Source organism: Saimiri boliviensis, chromosome 21 (assembly GCF_048565385.1).
Source record: "Saimiri boliviensis isolate mSaiBol1 chromosome 21, mSaiBol1.pri, whole genome shotgun sequence".
Classification (NCBI taxonomy): domain Eukaryota; kingdom Metazoa; phylum Chordata; class Mammalia; order Primates; family Cebidae; genus Saimiri; species Saimiri boliviensis.
The window spans coordinates 8,203,740-8,224,456 of NC_133469.1; the positions used below are offsets into that span (position 1 = coordinate 8,203,740).

Sequence of the window (20,717 nt, forward strand, 5' to 3'; positions counted from 1 at the left end):
TGTTTTTCGTTTTTGTTTTTTGAGATGGAGTCTCACTCTGTCACCCAGTCTGGAGTGCAGTGGCATGATCTCAGGTCACTGCAACCTCTGCCTCCTGGGTCCTTCTGCCTCCTGAGTAGTTGGGGTCCTTCTGCCTCCTGAGTAGAAAGGCGTGCATCACCTAGCTAATTTTTTTGTGTTTTTAGTAAAGACAAGTTTCACCATGTTGACCAGGCTGGTCTTGAACTCTTGACCTCAGGTGACCCACCCACCTCGGCCTCCCAAAGTACTGGGATTACAGACATTAGCCACTGCACCAAGCCAGGTCACTGTTTAAATTTGTGCTCTCATGTGTTTTGTGTTCATTTGTTAAGTGCAGTCAATAATTTCTGAGTAGTTGTTGCTTTCATATAATTGTAATGATATGATATAAGTTAGTGTTACAGGCATACTGAGGTACTATTTAAAGTGCTTTAGATGTTTTAAAATAGGGCTCAGGGATAATTTTGTACCTTTCCAAAAGTATATATCCATTTTTTATTGCATTTGTTTTTGACTGATCTGAGGTTTTGTTTTTATACCTAAAGAAAGAATGTGTGGATGCCATTGACTAAGCTGAATTTGGTTACTGTGTTCTTGCTGCCTACGGTGGTGAATACAGAGCCAGACTCCATATTCAGATGTGTTTCTTCCTCCCAAGGAGAGAGAGACCTGAGCATACATTGTGATAGGGCAGGAATTGGAAAAGCTGCTTGGTGAGGTGCCTGCCTGTCAGGAGATGAATAGAAGCTTTCTGCTTTAAGCTTGAGGGCAGGAGGTCTAGGAGGTGGTTCTGCCCACCAGGAAGCTGCTGAATCACTCTTTGACCTTGGTTTTTCGTTTTTCTGTTTTGAGATAGAGTTTTGCTCTTGTCACCCAGACTGGAGTGTGGTAGCCTGATCTCGGGCCTCCCAGGTTCTCCATCTCCCAGGTTCAAGCAGTTCTCCTCTACAGCTTCCCGAGTAACTGGAATTACAGGTGTGCGCCACCATGCCCAGCTAATTTTTGTATGTTTAATAGAGACAGGGTATCACCATGTTGGCTAGGCTGGTTTGGAACTCTTGACCTCAGGTGATCCACCCACCTCAGCCTCCCAAAGTGCTGGGATTATAAGTGTGAGCCACCACACCTGACCTTGACCTTGGTAGTTAATCCTGGGATCCCCCAGGATGAAATTGATAGGTGTCTACTGGGATTTTAGAATCTCTGTACAGCCAGCGAAATGCTCAGTTCTGGCGAAAGGCACCTGTAATTGTTAAGGCCACTCAATCCTGCCAACAGGAAGCCCCTCTCAGGGGCCTCACCAGGAAATGGCTCAAGAGGAAGAAGACCAGAAATGTTTGATGTTCCTGATGTTGATGGGGCAGAGAAGAGAAGGTTTCCCCTGAGGAATAAAGATGGGCAAAAATCTGGAGCCTAGGCTAAGGGATTTCCCAGTACAGGAAACCTCAAGTGAGGCAAAGTCAGGTCCTCCTGAGCCTGAGAGAGTCACATTCAGAGTCATGTCAGAATTGCTGTGAACACAATCACAAAACCTAAGGACCACAGCAAAATAACTTTTTTGAAAGAGAAGATACAATGTGCAAAAAGGATGATACAGAGAATCTAATAGAGAGGTCAGCAAACTTCTGTCGAGGGCCAGGTGGTGCAGCTGTGGGCCATGCAGTTCTTCAAAGCCCCTCCCTCTGGATGGTGGCACCACATAGCTGAAAGCAGACATAGCTGTACTTGAGCAAGAGGTGTGGCTGTGTCCCCGTAAAACTTTGTTTATAAATTCTGACCTAAAGGTGACAAAAGGAAGAATGATGCCAAATTTTTCATTTACTTTGGGAGAGTCAGAAAATGCTGTTTCCTTCTTGACATTAATTCAACAAATATTAGAGTGCTTACTCTGCCAGACACTGCTCAAAGAATTAGCACTTCAATGGGAGAGAGAACAGACAATAAGCAAGTAAACAAAGAAAAAACATCTTCTGCTCTAGAGCAGCCATCCAGGGTCATGTGGGAGGACTGGGGTGGGTGGTTTGGAGTTCCTTCCTGAGTGTAGCCTTGAGGCTGGGGCAAGCTGAGTGGGCAAGGTGTGGTGGGAGGGTCCAGGTAATGCCAGCTGGCCTGGGTCAGGTTCTGTCCTAAACACAACCCTCTGAGGTTACCTAGGTGAGGTCTGATACACAAGGGCAGCAGAAACAAATGTGGATAGCATGCTGGGACACGTGGCTGGTGGAAGAGACCGTGCCTGTGTGTGTTTGAACAGCATCATCCATCCAGCCCTGGCCTGCGGAGGTTTATAGACAACACATGTGAGATGGGAATTCTTAACATCAGTGGTGGGGCTCAGGTCGTTTTGTGCACGAATGCCTGGTAAACCCTCTGCCATTTGGGTGAGGCAGCTAAAATGGAATTGGGCATTCAGCTAAAGCTCAGTTTCTTACCCTCAGCACTCTGACATCTGGGCTGAAACACTGTCTGTGATGGGGCTTGTCCTGGGCACTGGAGGCTGTTTAGCAGCGTCTTGCCCTGGCCATGTTATGACAACCTAGAGTATGTCCAGATGCCACCAAATGGCCCCTGAGGACAGAATGGCTCCTGGATAGGATCCACTGGCCTAACGGTGGGGTCTGAGCTATGAGTGTGTGTTGGCTCCGTCTCGGCCCTCTTCATTCCCAGCTGAGCACTGGGTAGTCCTGTGATGAGATCGAGATTTCTCAGGTTCTTATTGTAGTCTGTGTGGCTGCAGCACCCAACGCCGTTACATGTCAGGGGATTTTGTTATTTTCAAATTATACTAGTTTGTGCATCTACTTACAGTGGCAGTCCCCAAACTTTTTGGTACCAGGGACCAGTTTTGTGAAAGACAATTTTTCCATGGACCAGGGAGGGAGGACAGCTTCGGGTTGATTCAAGCACGTTACATTTGCTATGCACTTTATTTCCATTATTATTACATTGCAACGTATAATGAATAATATACAACTCACCATAACACGGTATCAGTGGGAGCCCTGAGCCTGTTTTCCTGGAACTAGACAGTCCCATCTGCGGGTGATGGGAGACAGTGACAGATCATCAGACATCAGATCGTCATAAGGAGCCACCTAGATCCCTCTCATGGGCAGTTCACAGTAGGGTTCCAGCTCCTGTGAGAAGCTAAAGCTCCTGCTGATCTCACAGGGGGCAGCACTCACACTGTCTTGTAAGCAGTGAGGAGCAGCTGCAAATACAAATGAAACTTTGCTTGTTACCCCTCACTAACTTCCTGTTGTGCAGCCTGGTTTCTAACAGGCCACGGACCGGTGCCTTCTGTCTATTCTCCCCACGCCTGCCCTGTGTGGCAGGCCTTGTTCTTGGTACTTGTGGAAAGCACCAGCAGAAATTGGCAGGGGGCAAGGGAATGAGTTTGGGAGGCGCACTCCCTGCCTGGTGCACATTGGAGGCCTCTGTCCTTCCCATGAGGCCACGGCCCCTCACAGCCGGAGCTACAGCCAGAATGACCATGTGGTTTTGCCTCTAAACTGGTACACGTTTGAGAAGGAAAGGGGATGTTAGAATTAAAATTAGATCATTGATTTTTGAAATATGTATTGGTTAACAGAGTGATTTTATTATGTTAGTGGACTTTTAAGGTAGTATTCAGAAACTGTAAGAAAAACAGCTGGGCATATTAAAACAATGTCATATTGATTATCTAGATAGACATTATATTATTGGTACATATTAACATACTTAAATATTTTAGAATCTGAGACATATTATTCAATATGATCTTTCTCTTATTATTTCATATAATTGCCTGGTGTCTTCTTCAAAGTTGCATTTTATGGTTGATGAATTTGAAATTGAAATTGTAAACACCTTTGATTGACTTTTTCCTCTAGGCTTTTTTTTTTTTTAAACAGGGTTTTCCTCTGTCACCCGAACTGGAGTGCAATGGCTCAGTCATAGTTCACTGCAGCCTCAAACTCGTGGGCTCAAGCAGTCCTCCCACCTCAGCCTCCCTAGTAGCTGGGACTACATAACGTGCACCTCCATGCCCAGCTAATTTTTGTGCTTCTTATACAGACAGGGTTTCACTGAGTTGGCCCAGGCTGTTCTCAAACTATAGTGTTTTTAATTGAGGAAATACTAGTAAGCTCAAAGCAAAATCTGTGAAATGTAAGACACTGACAATTCTGTATTTTTTTTTCTGTTGAAATATATTACTATTCTAGCCCAGATGTTTTCACAGATACTATCTTTTTGCATCAATTCGGAGCCAGTAAGTATTCAAACATTTTTATAAACCGACATTATTAAATAAGTTTGTCTCTGTCATTCTTTTCATGTGTAGGCCTTCTCAGTGTCTCAAGGCCATTCATGCCATTACAGAATATCAGCTTGTCCAATTTTAAAAAGGGCTTCATTGAAAGATTCTTCTGAAGATTTGAAATTTTCTCAAGTCCAGTCTTAGAATTTCAGCATTAATCTGTGGATTCCATTTGAGCTCCTGAAATCTGGTTCATTTTCTCCATTGCTTTTGCATCTTCCTGTTCATCAGCTTTATTTTCAATAACTACAACTTGTAAAAGGCATCAAAAGCTGAAGATTTTGGGTTCTACATTTACTGAATAATTAAAGATTTTCAGCTGATTTGAACAAAGTATAGCCCAAATTTAGATACCTCACTTAAAAAGAAAGTAAAAGGAGCATCATCACAGGACCTTTGGTTGATTTACAGAATGGTTCCTCAGGTTCAAGCACTGGTAAAATCCAGGTGGTGGGAGCAGCAAAGAGAAAATGAGGGCTGCCAGCCCCCGATGATCTGCATGTGTCTCATTGTCATGAGCTTCATCACAGGAGTTGTGCACATATGCATGTCACAGAAGTTCAGGTACATGGATGTGCTTGTCTTCCAGCTGGCTGCATCCCCAGGCGTGTCTAGAGGATCATACGTGCACCACAGTCATCCAAGTGTATTTCTGCTGCCCTGGCTCCCTAATGTGCAGGGTCTCATTTGTGCTGTGGTACTTTATTCCGTTAACATCCTCTTATCACTGTAGAAGTACGTATTTTTATCTCCAGTGTTGAATTTCTAAACTTAATTTACAGTAGCATTCACCATAATGTCAGATATTTCTCCTTCAATAGAATGGTCTTCTGAAATCTTTACTTTTGTTTGCTTATTTTTTGTCTTTTAGAGACGGTGTTGCTCTGTCGCCCAGACTGAAGTGCAGTGGCACAATTATAGCTCACTGCAGCCTGGAATTCCTGGCTTCAAGTGATCGTGCCTCAGCCTCCTGAGTATCTGGGACTGCAGATCCTTGCCACTGTACCCAACTTTTTTTTTTTTTTTTTTTTTTTTTTTTTTACAGTTGGGATCTCACTGTGTTGCCCAGGCTGGTCTCAAACTCCTGGGCTCAAGTGATCTTCTTACCTCAGCCTCCCAACATGCTAGAAATCTTTGCTATGAAGCCATGATTCTATTGGGGAAAAAAAAATTACTTGAATTTGTTTAGCTTTTTTTTTCTTTAAAGTGACCTTTCAATGTATAGTACTAGTACATTAATAGCTATTGCTTCACTTTTCATTCATATCCAGGGAAATTTAGAATAAAAATTGGCAAATTTATGTTAAACAATTATGGAATAAATGAAGGCATGGTTTACAAAATACTGTATAAATGTATCTCCATAGTTGCATGTATTAAATTGTGGTTTTTAGGACATGGTCTTCTTAAAATACCCCCTGACCTTGAAGTCCATGCCCTAGCATATTTTAGTGTCTTCTGTTTTCACATGGACAGTGGTTTCACCGTGGCTCACATGTTGAATATAGATGTCAGCTGATACTTGGGCTGTTACATGTTCATTACCAGCTTTCTGGAGAAACAAAGTCAGTGTTCAATTATACACTTTCTCATAGAACTGCCAGAGTGCATATTGCAAAATAACAAGAATATTTTCACTGCCTATACAATGGCAGACCTGTGCAGACCAGCTCTCTGTTCTAACAGCACCGCTCAGCCGCTTGATGTCACTGACCCTGCAGTTGTCCACCAGCCACAGGAGGCCCAGTTATGTCTTGTGTTTGGCAGGCCATGGCTTGGGTCTCCCTACAGCTCTCTGGCTCGCTGAGAGGCTAGCTGGAGCATTGAGTGCTTCCCTCACACTGGAGTGCAGGTGCCTGTCTGTCCCCGAGCACCCTGGGTGTGTCCCCAACAGGGAGGTGCCACAAACACTGCAGGATGGGGGACGGGGCATGCCACCTGCCCTCAGATAAATGCCACATGGGGCGGGACTGCCACGAGCTTGCACACTGCACCTTCTAGAGCCTGGAGGTGTGAGTTAAAGGCACCAGCTCAGCCCATTTTATTGCAGTGGTTAATAATAATACTTCAGGGTTTTTTATTGCAAAATTTGTTTCTAGCAGTAGTAGAAGGTGCCTTTTTAACATTCAAATGTATCCTCAGATAATGATAGAAATTATTTCAGTGCCTCACAACCTCAGAATAACTTGTGCACTTTAATACTACCACGGCTTTTTCCCCGGGCGGTTTTAGGTTTCGAGCCCTGCAAGGGGGACTGGGTGGAGGCTAAGTACTGGATCCGGCCCGGCACGTGGAGCAGCGAAGCCACCTCAGTGAAGCCGCTGAGGTACAAGCGCGTGGACAAGGTAGTGTGCCGACGAGTGGCTCCTCTCTCTGCTTCTACCATTCCTGCCATTGAGGGTAATTGGCACAGCCCAGAGTTCTCCTGCATGTGTTGGGAGCCCGGAAAAATAAAGCTTAGTCATGGCCAAAGAGGAATGTGTCTTCCTGTTGATGATGCTGTCTTCCCTTAAGGAAACAGTGTGTGCTTACGTACTTAAATCCTACGGCATACAGCTTACCGACAGCACTGAAATGTTCTAAGAAGAAAGGTGTGTTGGGGAATCGTGGGATGAGTGGTATGGGATGTAGAACTTGAGCTTCCTGGTGCAGCTGCTGGGCTTTGGGCTGACTTCGGCATTCGTTGGAGCTGCGCCCTGGCATGTCGTGTGGCACCTGCTTCTAGTGACGCTCAGCTCTCTGCTCCCAGGTCTGCATCTCTAGCCTCTGTGGAAGGAACGGGGTGATAGAGGATAGCATCTTCTTCACCTTGGACTCTTTGAAACTGCCAGACGGGTACATACCCCGGAGAGGCGACGTAGTCAATGCAGTGGTGGTGGAGAGCAGCCAGTCGTGCTACGTCTGGAGGGCGCTTTGTTTGACTCCAGTGAAGAGGCGGTAAGAAAACATTTTTCTGGCTGGGCGCGGTAGCTCATGCCTGTAATCCCAGCACTTTGGGAGACGGAAGCAGATGGATCACCTGAGGTCAGTAGTTCAAGACCAGCCTGGCCAACATGGTGAAACCCCATCTCTACTAAAAATACAAAAATAAGCTGGGTATGGTGGTGCATGCCTTGTAATCCCAGCTGCTTGGGATGCTGAGGCAGGAGAATCGCTTGAACCCAGGAGGTAGAGGTTGCACTGAGCCGAGATTGTGCCCCTGCACTCTAGCCAGGGCAACAGAGTAAGACTCTGTCTCCAAAAAAAAGACTGTCTTTTGGAGGCTTCCAGCAGTCTCCATGGTTGACTGAAGGTGGAGTTAGGGGTCCTTGTTTGTCCTTCGTTTTACATTGATGATTGCCATTTTTGGTGGATTTTCTCTTTTGTTCTTTCACATTTTGGCATTTAAAAATGTATTGGACGTAGTTGGTTCTTAAAATTATCTATTTTCCTGCATCTGTGTTCTGTGTGCCAGATATCATGAGGCTTCCCTGAGCTCCCTGTTTGCATGCAGACCCTGCTCTGACCTGCTCTCTCTTTGCCTGCCTTTCCTCCTGTAAACCGAAAGGTATCTGAGACAGGTCTCAATCAAGTTAGAAGTTCGTTTTGCCAAGGTTAAGGACATGCCTGGAATGAAAGACCACAAATCCATAGGAAGAATCTGTGGTTCATGCCTTCTTCCAAAGATGAGTTTGAGGGCTTCAGTATTTAAAAGGGAAAAGTGGGCTGGAGGGAAAGAGGGTGTGGTCACAAGACTGAGTTCACATTTGCAAGAAGGAAAAGAAGCAGGGAGGGAGAGTGGGTTATGTAAATCAGCGCTTTGACGTAAGATGAGGTAAGTGGAGTAGCTACCTGTGGAGATGTTGAACCTGGTCTCTGTAGCTCTTGGCTTAGGGACAGCTTAGGGATGAAGGAAAGGCAGCTTCTTGCATGACTCAGCTTCCAGCTGAGCTTTTTCCTATTGATGTGGTGAGTGGAGTCCCAAGTCTTTATTTTATTTTCACACTCCTCACTCACCACCAGTGAACTTCTGAGACATCCCCTCCATCTTTCCGCTTATTTTTTATCCTGGTAGAATGTAGGTTCTGTCTGGGGAAAGCATCTGCTTTCCCGCTCCTTATCTAGCACCTGGCTGGGCTTCTGGGTACAAGCAGACAGCCCTGTGTGAACGGAGCCCCAAGGGTGTGTGGAGCAATATGCCCCGCTAAGGGAGCCACTGGAGGGTGGACTCAGGGCTGTGGGGGGTGGGGGGGACAGAATCTGGTGGGCTCTGCCTCCTAGGCACGTCACCCCACAGCCCACTGGCAGATGGTGGTTTGGCCACTCAGAGCCCAGTTTCTCCTCCCTGCTGGACCCTGCTGGACCCTGCTGGACCCTGCTTTCCTTTGGGAGGGTGCCTAAGGCCCATCTCGTGGAGCATGGATGTTTCATGCACTGCCCTCACTCCCTCTCAGCACAGAGGCCCAGGATGCACAGAAACTCTGCTTTCAGCCCAGTCGGGGGAGCCTGGTAGTGCCAGGAAATAAGACAGGGCAGGGTTCCTTGATCTGCACCTCCTGCCTGTGTCCCAGTCAGACTCCTCAGGCTTCCTGTCCGTTCTCTGACCTCATCCCCAGGTAGAAGCTGTGGCATCTCATTCTTGCCTGAGGACTGGGAAGCATGGGCCTGCAGTGTGGCCTGGGCCTGGCTCTGGGACTCACCAGTTCCGCTAAGGAAACACCACAGAATTAAACCTGTGCTTTCCTCACTCTTTTCCTTAGGCTAGAAATGCTTGAAAAATACCCCAACAGCATTTCCCCAGTGAGGCCTCCTGACCATAGAGTAGAAGCTGCTGGGATGGGCGAGCCAGGAAAGCCGGGGTGCCTGTTCCTCAGCTCGTGGCCATATGTGGGGTGGCTCCTCTGCACTCTAGAAGCAGACAGTGTGCCAGGCAAGCTCCTGCTCTCCTCAGTCCCACGGCCTTCCCATGCCAAGAGCTCCAGAGCTTCTCCTGTGGCGGCTGAGCCACGGGCCTGGCAGTCGCATCTGACGACTCCTTCCTGCAAAATCCCCACCCTGTCCATCAGCAATGCTGTGGACACTCTGCCCCTGTACCTCCCTTGTCATGCCTGGACACACGGAGAAGGGAGCCGGACAGGCTCCTGCCAGGAGGGGCTGCTCTGTAGCTGGGAACCTCACTGAGTTTGTAGCAGGGACCAGAATTGTGGGGAGCCATTCTAGAGACCCCATTTTCTTAATGGCTGCACAGATTGGGAAGTGGCATAAGGCAGATTTACCTTCTGGAAAGAGCTTGTGGACAGGCAGGGAGGAGAATCAAGCCTGCAGTGTCAGTAGAAGAAAGGGAAATAAATGGGTTCATTTTCAGGGAAAGTTAAAATCTCACCTTCTCATTTCTAAAGAGAAAAACTGGCCAGGCACGGTGGCTCACGCCTGTAATCCCTCCCCTTGGGAGGCCGAGGCGGGTGGATCATGAGGTCAAGAGATTGAGACCATCCTGGCAAACATGGTGAAACCCCATCTCTACTAAAAATACAAAAATTAGCCGGGCTTGGTGCCATAAGCCTGTGGTCCCAGCTACTCGGGAGGCTGAGGCAGAAGAATTGCTTGAACCCAGGAGGCGGAGGTTGCAATGAGCCGAGATTGCGCCACTGCACTCCAGCCTGGCGACTGAGCAAGACTCCATCTCAAAAAAAAAAGAGGAAAACTTTTCATTTCATTGTCTTCAAACACGTCAAAGCAACAAAACTTCCAAAGCAAGTTCAGTGGATTCCTAATAGGCACGGCCTCCCTCCCCCCACCGTAGGCTGGGAGGTGGCTGGAGAGAAGAGGAGTGAAAATGCCGCTCTAACTCTGAGTAGGAGGTGGGGGAGCACTGGGGAGCACGTTCAGGATACTGATCTCAGGCTCATCACCTGTGGCTGTTCCCTGGGCTGCTCCCGTTTCTCTAGATTTTATGAAGTGTACAGTTTTCTTCCCTACGATTTGCCATCCTTCTTAGAAACCCAGAGTCCTGTGGAAGCCCTGCTTGCCCCCACCAGCAGTCTGTCCTCAGGAGCAGTGGCAGGTGAAGACAGGGCAGTGCTGCTGCAGAGGGACATCTCTCTGGGGCTCTTTTTTCAGAGACTTCACCCCCATTGATGAGGCTGCTCAGTTCTATGGAACCGTTTTATTAAAGAACAAAGGTGATATTGAAGTTACACAGATGACACATTTTGGAACCCTAAAGGAAGGAAGAAGTAAAACCATGGTGATCTGGATAGAGTAAGTTTGCTGCTGAAACATTTTATATAAAGCTACATTAATGGCTTTTAAACTGTGATTTAATAATTTCTGTAAAAACAACTTTACTTTGGCTGTTTATTTTTCCCTTTATGAAAATCTTTTCAAAATTTTCTATCCTAAAATATACTTTTTCTTACATTCGTAAGGGTATTTGCAGTCACCATTTCCTAGACTGAGTTCTGTGTTTTATGATAACTGAATATTTTGGTTTTAAAAATCCTGGCTGTGTTCATGGTTAATTTTCTTTTTCTAGGAATAAAGGAGACATTCCTCAAAACTTAGTCAGCTGTAAACTGGCTGGCTGGGATAAATCTAAACAATTCAGATTTCAAATGCTGGATAAAGACCAGACGTGCCCCATGGTATCTTTGGCTTCTGTTCCTGAGAAGGAAAATTCGTCAGATGAAAATATTGATTCATTAACTAGCCACACAAAAAACAAAACCCCTCAGATGTTAGAGAGTAGTTTGGCGAACAACAGAGAAATCTCTCCAGGTAATGGACGTTTTGGCTGTCACTGCGTGAGGTCAGGCGGGCTGAGGGCTGTGGGGTTGTGAGCTCTGGAGCGGGCTGTGGGGCTGTGAGCTCTGGACAGAGTGTGAGCAGCTGGGAACAGAACACCCAGCAGCTGTGGTTCTTTGTGTGCTGAGCTCTTCCACTTCGGACCCTTCTCCTCTTGCTGATAAGGTTAGGGAGAGGGACAAGAAACAGCTTGACAAATACCAAGAGGTGCTTCAGATGGCAGCCAGCTTCTGAGGGCTTCTCAGCAGGAGAAGATTGCCGGGCACTACGGGCCACACAAAGCAGGCCTTCTCTCCCAGCACTGGGATCGTCCGCAGTCACAGCCCTCTCTTCCAGCTGCTTTCTCTGTTTCTGTTTTTCCAGCCACTGTCTGAGGCTTTGTGCCATGTTTTTGTGTGCATCTGTCTTTGTGAGTGTGTGAGTATTCATTTCCACTAAGCATGCCAGCACTGTTAAAAATAATTTACCTTTTGGTCTAATTTTGTATTAAAATTTTATTTCCCAGGTGATTGTACCTATAAAGGAGAAATTGGAGAAAAAGACAACATTCTATCAAGGAAACAGAAGACAGAGCCTGAGCCTGGGGGGCTTGTCCCTCCAGGGGGAAAAACCTGCATTGTGGTCATATGTAATGCAAAGTAAGGGCCTGGAGATCTGGAGAGAGCCACCTTTTTAAGTTTCTCTGATACATCTAGGTTGGGTGTTATAAAAGGTAACTCCTTTGAGGTGGGCGGATCACCTGAGGCCAGGAGTTTGAAACCAGCCTGGCCAACATGGTGAAACTCCACCTCTACTACATGTACAAAAATTACTTGGGTCCCTGTAATCCTAGCTACTCAGGAGGCTGAGGCAGTAGAATCGCTGGAACCCAGGAGACAGAGGTTGCAGTGAGCCACGATTGCACAACTGCACTCTAGCCTGAAACTGAGCAAGACTGTCTCTCAAAAAAAAGAGAAAAAAAGGTACTCCTGACTGTTTTGATGTGACAGAATCCTAAGAAAAACCACTGGTCTAAAATCTGGATACCAAGTGTGACCCACTTAGGGCAATGCATTCTGTAACTTCGTACCACTCATGAGGGTCCTCACCAGACGGCCTGACTCCCACTTTTCACAAAGAAAACAGGGCATCTCTGATGAGCTCTGAGACCTCAGCTCCCTGTGCTTCTGAGTCCTTCTGTTCTGAAGCATAACATTAGCTCCTCTTCACTACCTTGCCTGTGTTCCCCATAGCTGAGCCCTGGAACCTCAGTCCATCTCCATCCTGTCATCTGGGCATTTGGCCAAGGCATGGATGTCACAGTGTGCTGAGGGAGGGGCAGGGACAGCCGCTTCCTAGCTGGGTTGCCAGGATACCACCCTTGAGCCCCCTGCTCTCCCTGGTGTGCTTGACTGCATCAGTTGACCAGACAGGCCCTGTCCTCCAGCTTCCTGTGTCCCCGCATCCCTGCCTGAGCTGCCTGAGAATGTGTGGTCACCTTCCAGCTGGGTATCTAATTCTAAACCTTTTTAAAAACTTAAATCTGGTTAAATCACAGCTTATCAACATCAAGCTGTAGGTGGCAAGTGCACAGTCAGCTGTGTGAGGTGCAGCCAGCATCAGTGCTTTTTTTTTTTTTTTTTTGACATTATGACAACATAGAAATATGTTTTTTTAAAAAAGCCACAGGTGGACACAAAGTGGAGTGTGGATGAGACAGCCCCAGTTAGAGCCACAGCGAGGGTTGGGCAGGAAGTGCTTCAGACACAGTGCCTATTTTTGGTCATGTCATACAATCCTGACTTAAAGTTGGGAATATTGAAAATTTTTCCTATTCTTAAGTGTAAGAATTACAAGAAAGACTATTGTAGATGCTTAATTAATTTTTTTATTTTTTTATTTTTTGAGATAGGGTCTCACTCTTGCCGAGGCTGCAGTGCAGAGGCATGATCACAACTCTCTGCAGCCTCCACCACCGTAGGCTCCCCGCTTAGCCTACACAGTAGCTGGAACCACAGACATGTGCCACCATGCCTGGCTAATTTTTGTATTTTTTGCAGAGACAGGTTCATCCTATGTTCCCCAGGCTGGTCTCAAACTCCTGGGTTCAAGCGATCTGCCCGCCTCAGCCTCCCAAAGTGCTGGGATTACAGGCCTGAACCATTGCACTCAGCTCATAGATGCTTAATTTTATCTTGAGAGAATTTTAATTACATCACTTATTTTAGAAGATCTCCTTTTTCTCTGTAAAAATAATTATTGAAGACTAAAGATGACTGTGTTAGCTCTGTCACTTTTCTTGTATGTACAAAATTGTGTTGACTCTGCCTATCTTATTTATGACTAAAACTAAATTTCGTTTTGTTTTTTCAAGAAATCCTGGCCGCTGCAAGGAGCTCCTTTTGCTTTGTTTTTCCAATTTTCTAATTGGGCGATACCTTGAAGTCAGTGTTATCAGTGGGGAGGAGTCACTAATTGCTGTCCGTGAACCATTTTCTTGGAAAAAGCCTAAAAGTTCCCAAGTATTAACATCTGTAAAACCTACAATTGTTGTGACCACACAGAAAAGGTACCATAAGTCAAAGGAGTGTGTCTGGTCTGGCAGCTTTGTCTGTGAAGGAAAGTAGATGTGCGCTGGCAGGCAGTGGGCACCACCTAGCTGGAGAGGTGACAAAGGGGGTGAAGCTGGGGTTTGAGCCTCTTTCCATGATTGTATCTGGAGGATGGGGGCACATTTCAGTGGAGCTCTAAAGGTCAAGGTCTGTCTCTGCTGCCCAACAGCAGCGTGAAGCCCAAGGAAGGTGGCCTTCACTCCCCCAGCCCTCACTCGGCCCTGGCAGTTCTCAGGGCAGCTCTCAGAGCAGGCTGGCCTCACCCAGCTTCCGCTACCTCTCCCGTCCTGACGAGGCCTTGGTGTGCAGTGCACAGCATCCCCATATCGCTCGTACTGGGGGCAACAGGATTGTGGGGTCACCCGAAGCCTGTTTGAAGATATGGTACCACTTAAGAATGAAGTTACAAGGGGCAGGGCATGGTGGCTGATGCCTATAATCACAGCACTGTGGGAGGCCGAGGCAGACAGATTACCTGAGGTCAGTAGTTCAAGACCAGCCTGACCAACATGGTGAAACCACATCTCTACTAAAAATAAAAAAATTAGCCGGGCGTGGTGGCGTGTGCCTATAATCCCTGCTACTCGGGAGGCTGAGACAGGAGAATCTCTTGAACCCAGGTAGCAGAGGTTGCAGTGAGCCAAGATTGTGCCACTGCACTCCAGCCTGGGCGTCAGAGTGAGACTCCTCAAAAAGAAAAAAAGAATGAAGCTAGGAGAAGCAGTGTGTGATCTGTTACTTGTGGCTGGGGAACATGTGGACCACCCAGATTTTAACTGGAGTAGAGTCTCAGGAAAGCGCTTCATGTTCACGTATTCTCATCTGTAGTTGTAAGACCAAAAAGCCCTGAATAGCCAGCTTTAAAGTATAATAACTTTGCCCCTCGTAGTGTGACTTTTCCTCCATCAGCTGTAATAACTGATGGGTTTGAGCTCTGCTGCTACCCCAGAGTGCCCTGAGGGTGAGATGGGTCACTTTTCCAATGTTGGAAAATTCGGAATTTCTTTTCTTTCTTTTTTTTTTTTTTTGGTCTACCTCTCACCTGGAGGAAAATTCTGAATTTCAAATCACGTGTTGCCCCAGTGACAGTTCAGGATGAGGGATTATGGACTTATTACTAAGTTGCAGACTAAAGGAAAAACTTGTTAGCAGAGAAGAATATCATGTGGTTGTTTACCTTTGAAGGTTAGACCATGTTTGAACCACAGCACCACCACCAAGAAGCTGTGTGACCTTGGGCAAGTTTCTTAGCCTCTCTGTGCTTTATTCTCATTTGTAAAATGGTAGTCCCTGTCTCATGTGGTTTGAAGATTGAATGAGGTCAGACAGGTAAAATGTGTAGTTTCCTGGCACAGAGAAGTTGCTCAGTAAGGGAATAAGCAGTTGTGGTCCCTGGGCACATTATTATTGAGAAGAAGGGGCTCACTGTCTGATGCACTAGAGGACATTGCTATGACACTGGGTTTCTGAGAAAAGAAGAGCTTTGTATTGAAAAACCAACCCCCAAGGAGATAGGAGTCAAGCTCAAATGTGTCTCTCTGTGCTGGCTTTAAGGCGGTAGTTTTATCAGAAAATGTTTAGCAGGTGGACTCTGGGATTAGTAGGTGATTGGTGGAAGGAAAGTGGAGGTCTGGAAAGGTCTTGGGTGTGTGCAGTTACCTCTTCATGCTACCTCACAGGTCACATGTGCCAGTTCAGAGGGACTTAGCATGAAGCACACGGTGGGAATCCAGGCTGGGACATCAGCAAGTTCTGCACAAACTCCAGTTGTCCATCTTGGTTCCAGCTAATCTCAGCCAGTCCTTTGATGTCATAAGCAGAGGGAGCCTCAGTATTGGAGTTGTTTCTTCTCTTATCACCCATCCTGCAGGCTCAAGAATTTCTGTTGGTCATTGGTTCCTTTAACTCTTCGGGGCACAGTTTCTTTATTTCCATTGATTGATTGATTGAGATGGAGTCTCGCTTTGTCACCCAGGCTGGAGTGCAGTGCACGATCTCAGCTGACTGCAACCTCCACCTCCTGGGTTCAAACAATTCTCCGTCTCAGCCTCCTGAATAGCTGGGATTACAGGTGCCTGCCACCATGCCCAGCTAATTTTTGTATTTTTATTAGAGACAGCATTTCACCATCTTGGCTAGGCTGGTCTTGAACATCTGACCTCATGATTGCCTCAGCCTCCCGGAGTGCTGGGGTTACAGGCGTGAGCCACTGTGCCCAGCCTGGGGCACAGTTTCAACATCAAGGGGTTGTAGGGATGTAACCCAGAAAAGGAGCAGGAAGGTCCCTCAGCTAGCCAGGCAGAGCAGAGTCCCTGAGGATCGAGTTTTAATTGCAGGAGCCTTGGAGGATCCCTGGTTCTCATCTAATGACATACCAGGCAACTTTCTAGTTATCATTTGGCTTAACACAAAATGAAACACACAGAGCGACAGCCAGAAGGATTTTAACCCTCTGGTCAGTTACTTCCCTGTGAATATTAACATGCTGTGTGGGAGCGTCTCTAAAACAAGGACATTAGTTTCCTGCCAGTCAGGTTGGTGACCCAGAGTGCCTGGCCTGGGTTGGCTTGAGCACACCTGCAGCACCAGGTTTCTGGACTTGCCCACGGGGCATTGGCGGGTGCCTGCTTCTAGAGCTGGCCATCCATGCTGGCCATCACAGGCCCTGAACATCCTGTTAGGATCCCTAGTGCCAGGCAGCTTTGGCTCTTGGATAGAACAGTTTGTTCGCTTGGCAGATCTGTTCTGGGGGTCTCCGTAGGCCAGCACCTTCCCAGTTGAGTTTCCAGCCACCCATTATCGTAGCCACATTTTGTTAATCCAGTGTGTCTGTTGAGGCCATGTGGTTCTGTTAGCTGTTCAGGCTGCTTACCTAAGCCTGTAGTGATCATCCTAGTTTCCCTTTACTTTGTTCACATTAGTAATCAGTGCTTTCCAAACCACTTCACACATGAGCACTGACATAACCCTCACCACAATCATGGGGAACGTCTTCACCCCATTTCTCCAGTTGAGGGCTGAGCCAGTGGAACCCAAATTGAGATGACGGTGAGTGCAATAAGGAGAGCAGTGTGTGCTTCTCAGGTGAGACTGCACTGAGACGGAGAGCTAGGAGGGAGTGAGGGAGAAAGGCCCAACATCCTTATTCACTGGATTCAGGTTCATCGACCTCATTCTGACTTTCTGCTTCCCTGCTCTCTCCTGGTTTCTTCTCCCCCATCTGTCCCTTTCCTGTGGTTCCTGTTGCTATGTTGGGCTTACCTCCAGGGCAGCGATGTTCTTCATCCTGAACATACTGAATTTCCCCAGAGAAACCACAGGCTGGGAAACAAAAACAAATCGAAGGCAGGAGCCAGACAGAGCAGCGTTCTCTTAATACGTGCTTGACAGGGATGGGCCCAGATGGGGTCTTGATGACAAATACAGTAGGAAGAGCTCAGCTCATAGAAGGTTAAAAATAGCTGTTTTCAAACTCCTGGTTGCAGGAGACTCGGCGGGGGGTTGGGGGTGGGGTCCAGCCCTGTTCTGCATTTGCCTATTTACAAATAGTAGAGCACCTTGTGAGAACTGTGTGAGGAAAGGATCCCAGAACTAAAACGACAGCTTCAAACCACTGCCTTAGACCAGCTGTTCATACGTCAGTTCTTTTCAGTGAGGGGATGAACTTTGGTCTTCCTAAAGTAGGAAAGGATGTGTGGGTAAGAATGTCTAGTGATACCTGGTTTTAACTTGTGAACTTAATTTTTTAAGGAACTCAAGACGACAACTTCCAAGTTTTCTTCCACAATATCCAATCCCAGATAGACTTAGAAAATGTGTGGAACAAAAAATTGACATCCTGACTTTCCAGCCTTTACTTGCAGAGGTAGGAAGTGTCTGATGGCGTGTGGGGTGTTTGCATCTTTTGACACTCTTGTTTTTTGACAAAGCCAGGAGGTTCCGTCTCAGGTTCAGACCTTCATCTGGCTCGTTTTCTTCACAGGTAGCTGGGATAATGAGGGTCACTGCCTAGCCCTGAAGGATGAATGATGAGGTATGAGGCACCTTAGTACTCACGCCGCCGGACCTGCTGTGCGCCAGGGGGTGGCATCTTGCAGCCTCACTGGGTCACACATGGGGCCTTTGTGGTCTGGAGCAGAACTGAGGGATACCTCTGCCATCAGCCCAGCTCTCTCGCTAGACTAGGCAGCCTTTGTTATGAGCAAGAAGCGTTCCAGCCTCTTAACATCACCCTGACAGAGCCAGCAGGCCAAGGGTCCAGGGGAGGAGAACCCAGGTCCCCACCCACATGGGAGACAGAGGAGCGTGTTCTGAGTGGGGTGGCTGGAGAATAAAAGTCCAGGAAGGAAGAAAAGACTGAAATTTGGCAGTTTGAGGGGAGAACATTGCCCTTTCTCCAGGAGGGCTTTTTCTGTAGGGGTTTGAGGTGTTCTGAGAATCCCCAGCTAAATTGGAGTTTCTAGTGCCAGAGCAGCTGGCAGCCCTGTCCTAAGGAGAAAAGGGAGCAGGACCTGGGTGTTCACCATGCACCTTTCAGGGGATCCTTGTTTTACCAGGAAAACGGGCTAATGCCTAATTACCTTGCCCATGACCAGGGGTTCCTCGCACAGGAAACTTATTTATACTGGCAGACGTCCCAGTGGCTCCTGTCTGATCTGTGTCCAGGTTATGCCTGCCTGAAGTATGGCACTGGGAACCCAACCTTGTGTTCCCCAACACCAAGGAAAACTCAATCTGAGCAGCCCTGGGTTCTTGGGATGGAAGGTGCAAATTCAGTCCACTGCCATGATAGAAACAAGTTCAAACACGTATTACTTACAGATCCTGGGCGGGGAGGATGCCATGAGTCAGGAGGGCAGTCCTCTCTCCCCCAGTCACTTTGAGTTTGCAGGCAAATGCCTGAATGATTCATTGAAAGAAAGTGACAGAAAAAGGTGGACCTGGGTCCAGCTGGCTGGGGAGGTGCTCCTCAGTTCCTTCCTAGGGCCACCGATTTGATGTTTGATGCTCTAGCTTGTAGTCAGTTTTGAAATCAGGAAGTGTGAGTTCTACAGCTTTGTTCTTTGGCAAAATTTGTTTTGCTTTTCGGGATCTTTCATATGAATTTTAGCATGCATTTTTCTATTTCTGCAAAATACATCACTGGAATTTTTTTTCCCAGAGATGAGGTCTCACTACATTGCCCAGGCTTGTCTCAAATGCCTGGCTTTAAGTATTCCTCCCACCTCAGTCTCCCAAAGTGCTGGGATTATAGGCATGAGCCACCATGCCCAACCTGTCACTGGAATTTTGATGGGAATTGCATTGAATCTGTAGATTGCATTGGTTAATATGACATTTTAACTTTTAAATCCCCCAGGCTATGAACATGGAATGTGTTAACATTTATTTAGTTCTTCTTTAATTTCTTACAGCAGTGCTTTGTCATTTTCTTTGTAAAATTTTCTCACTTCTTTGGTTAAATTAAATCTTAAGTTGTTGCTGTTGTAAATGCAATTGCTGTCATAGTTTCCTTTTCCCGAAACATAGTTCTTGTTTAGAAATGAAGATAAGTTTTGTCCTTTGATTTTGTACCCTGCTACTTTGCTGAATTTATTTATTCTAACAGTTTTTTGTGTACTCTTTAGAGTTTTGTGCATATAAAATTATGCCATCTACAAACAGATAATTTTATTTCTTCCTTTCCAATTTAGATGCCTTTCATTTCTTTTTCTTGCCTGATTGCTCTGGCCAGAACTTCTAGTACCATGCTGAACAGCAGTGGTGAAACAGGCTCCTACCTTTGTTCCTGATCTTATGGGGAAAGCTTCCAATCTTTCAGCTTTGAGTATGAGTCTGATATTAACTGTGGGTTTTTCACGTATGACTTTTGTCATGTTGAGGTGGTGGTTTTCTTTCTTTCCTTCTTTCCTCCTTTCTTCCTTTCTTCTTTCTTTTTTTTTTTTTCTTTCCTTTTTGTATTTGTCTCTCTCTCTCTCTCTCTTTTTTTTTTTTTTTCCCAATTTTTTTGAGACAGACTTTCCTTCCGTCACCCAGGCTGGAGTGCAGTGGTGTGATCGCAGCTCACAGCCATGACTGCAGGGGCACACCACCGTGCCCAGCTTACTTTTGTGTATCTTATAGAGACGGGGTCTTGCGATCCTCCTGCCTTGCCCTCCCAACGTGTTGGACTTACAGGCAAGTACAGGTGTGAGCTACAGCATCCAACCTGGTTTTCTTCTCTTCCTAGTTCATTAAGTTTTATCATGAAAGGCTGTTGGTTTTGTCAGATGCCATCCAGGTGTGGTGGCACGCACCTGTAATTCCAGGTACTCAGGAGGCTGAGGCACAAGAATTGCTTGAGCCCAGGAGGCAGAGGCTGCAGTGAGCCAAGATTGCACGATTGTACTCCAGCCTTGGGGACAGATGGAAACTCAGTCTCAAAAAAAAACTTTTTTGGGGGATGCTTTTTCTATATTGAGATGATCATGTGAAGTTTCCCTTCTTTCTGTTAATGTGCGTTGTAACAGTAATTGCTTTTCAAATGTTGAACTCTCCCTGCATCCCAGGAATAAATTCCATTTGATCATAGTGTATAATCCTTTTATTCTATATATGTGTTTTTGAGACAGGGTCTTGCTGTGTTGCCCAGGCTGGAGTGCCGTGGCTCAGTCACAGCTCACTGCTCAAGCTCCTGGGCTCAGGTGATCCTTCCACCTCAGCCTTCCAAGTAGCTGGGACTACAGGAATGAGCCACCACATCCAGCTAATCTTTTTCACATGCTGCTGAATTGTGTGTGCCAGTATCATGCTGAGGATTTTTACATCAGTGTTCATATTGCTCTGTAGTTTTCTTGTAGTATCTCTGTCTGGTTTTGGCATCAGGGTAATGCCAGCCTCATAAGAATAAGTCAGAGAGTGTTCCCTCCTCTTTCATCTTTTTGAAAAGTTGAGAAGGATTGGTATTAGTTATTCAAGTGTTTGATAGAATTTAGTTACGGAGCCATTAGGTCCTGGGGTTTTCCTTTTCAGAATATTGATTA

General features: G+C 46.6%; 1 protein-coding gene across 1 annotated transcript in view; it reads left to right on the plus strand.

Moving 5' to 3' along the window:
* The window catches only part of MOV10L1 (Mov10 like RNA helicase 1), a 66,573-nt gene that overhangs the window by 11,439 nt on the left and 34,417 nt on the right, over positions 1-20,717 (plus strand). The window contains exons 4-10 of the mRNA XM_003932771.3: positions 6,554-6,666; positions 7,071-7,258; positions 10,421-10,561; positions 10,836-11,077; positions 11,610-11,742; positions 13,458-13,652; positions 17,446-17,560. Coding sequence (XP_003932820.1) covers positions 6,554-6,666; positions 7,071-7,258; positions 10,421-10,561; positions 10,836-11,077; positions 11,610-11,742; positions 13,458-13,652; positions 17,446-17,560 — 1,127 coding nt within the window. The remainder of the gene's footprint in view (positions 1-6,553; positions 6,667-7,070; positions 7,259-10,420; positions 10,562-10,835; positions 11,078-11,609; positions 11,743-13,457; positions 13,653-17,445; positions 17,561-20,717) is intronic.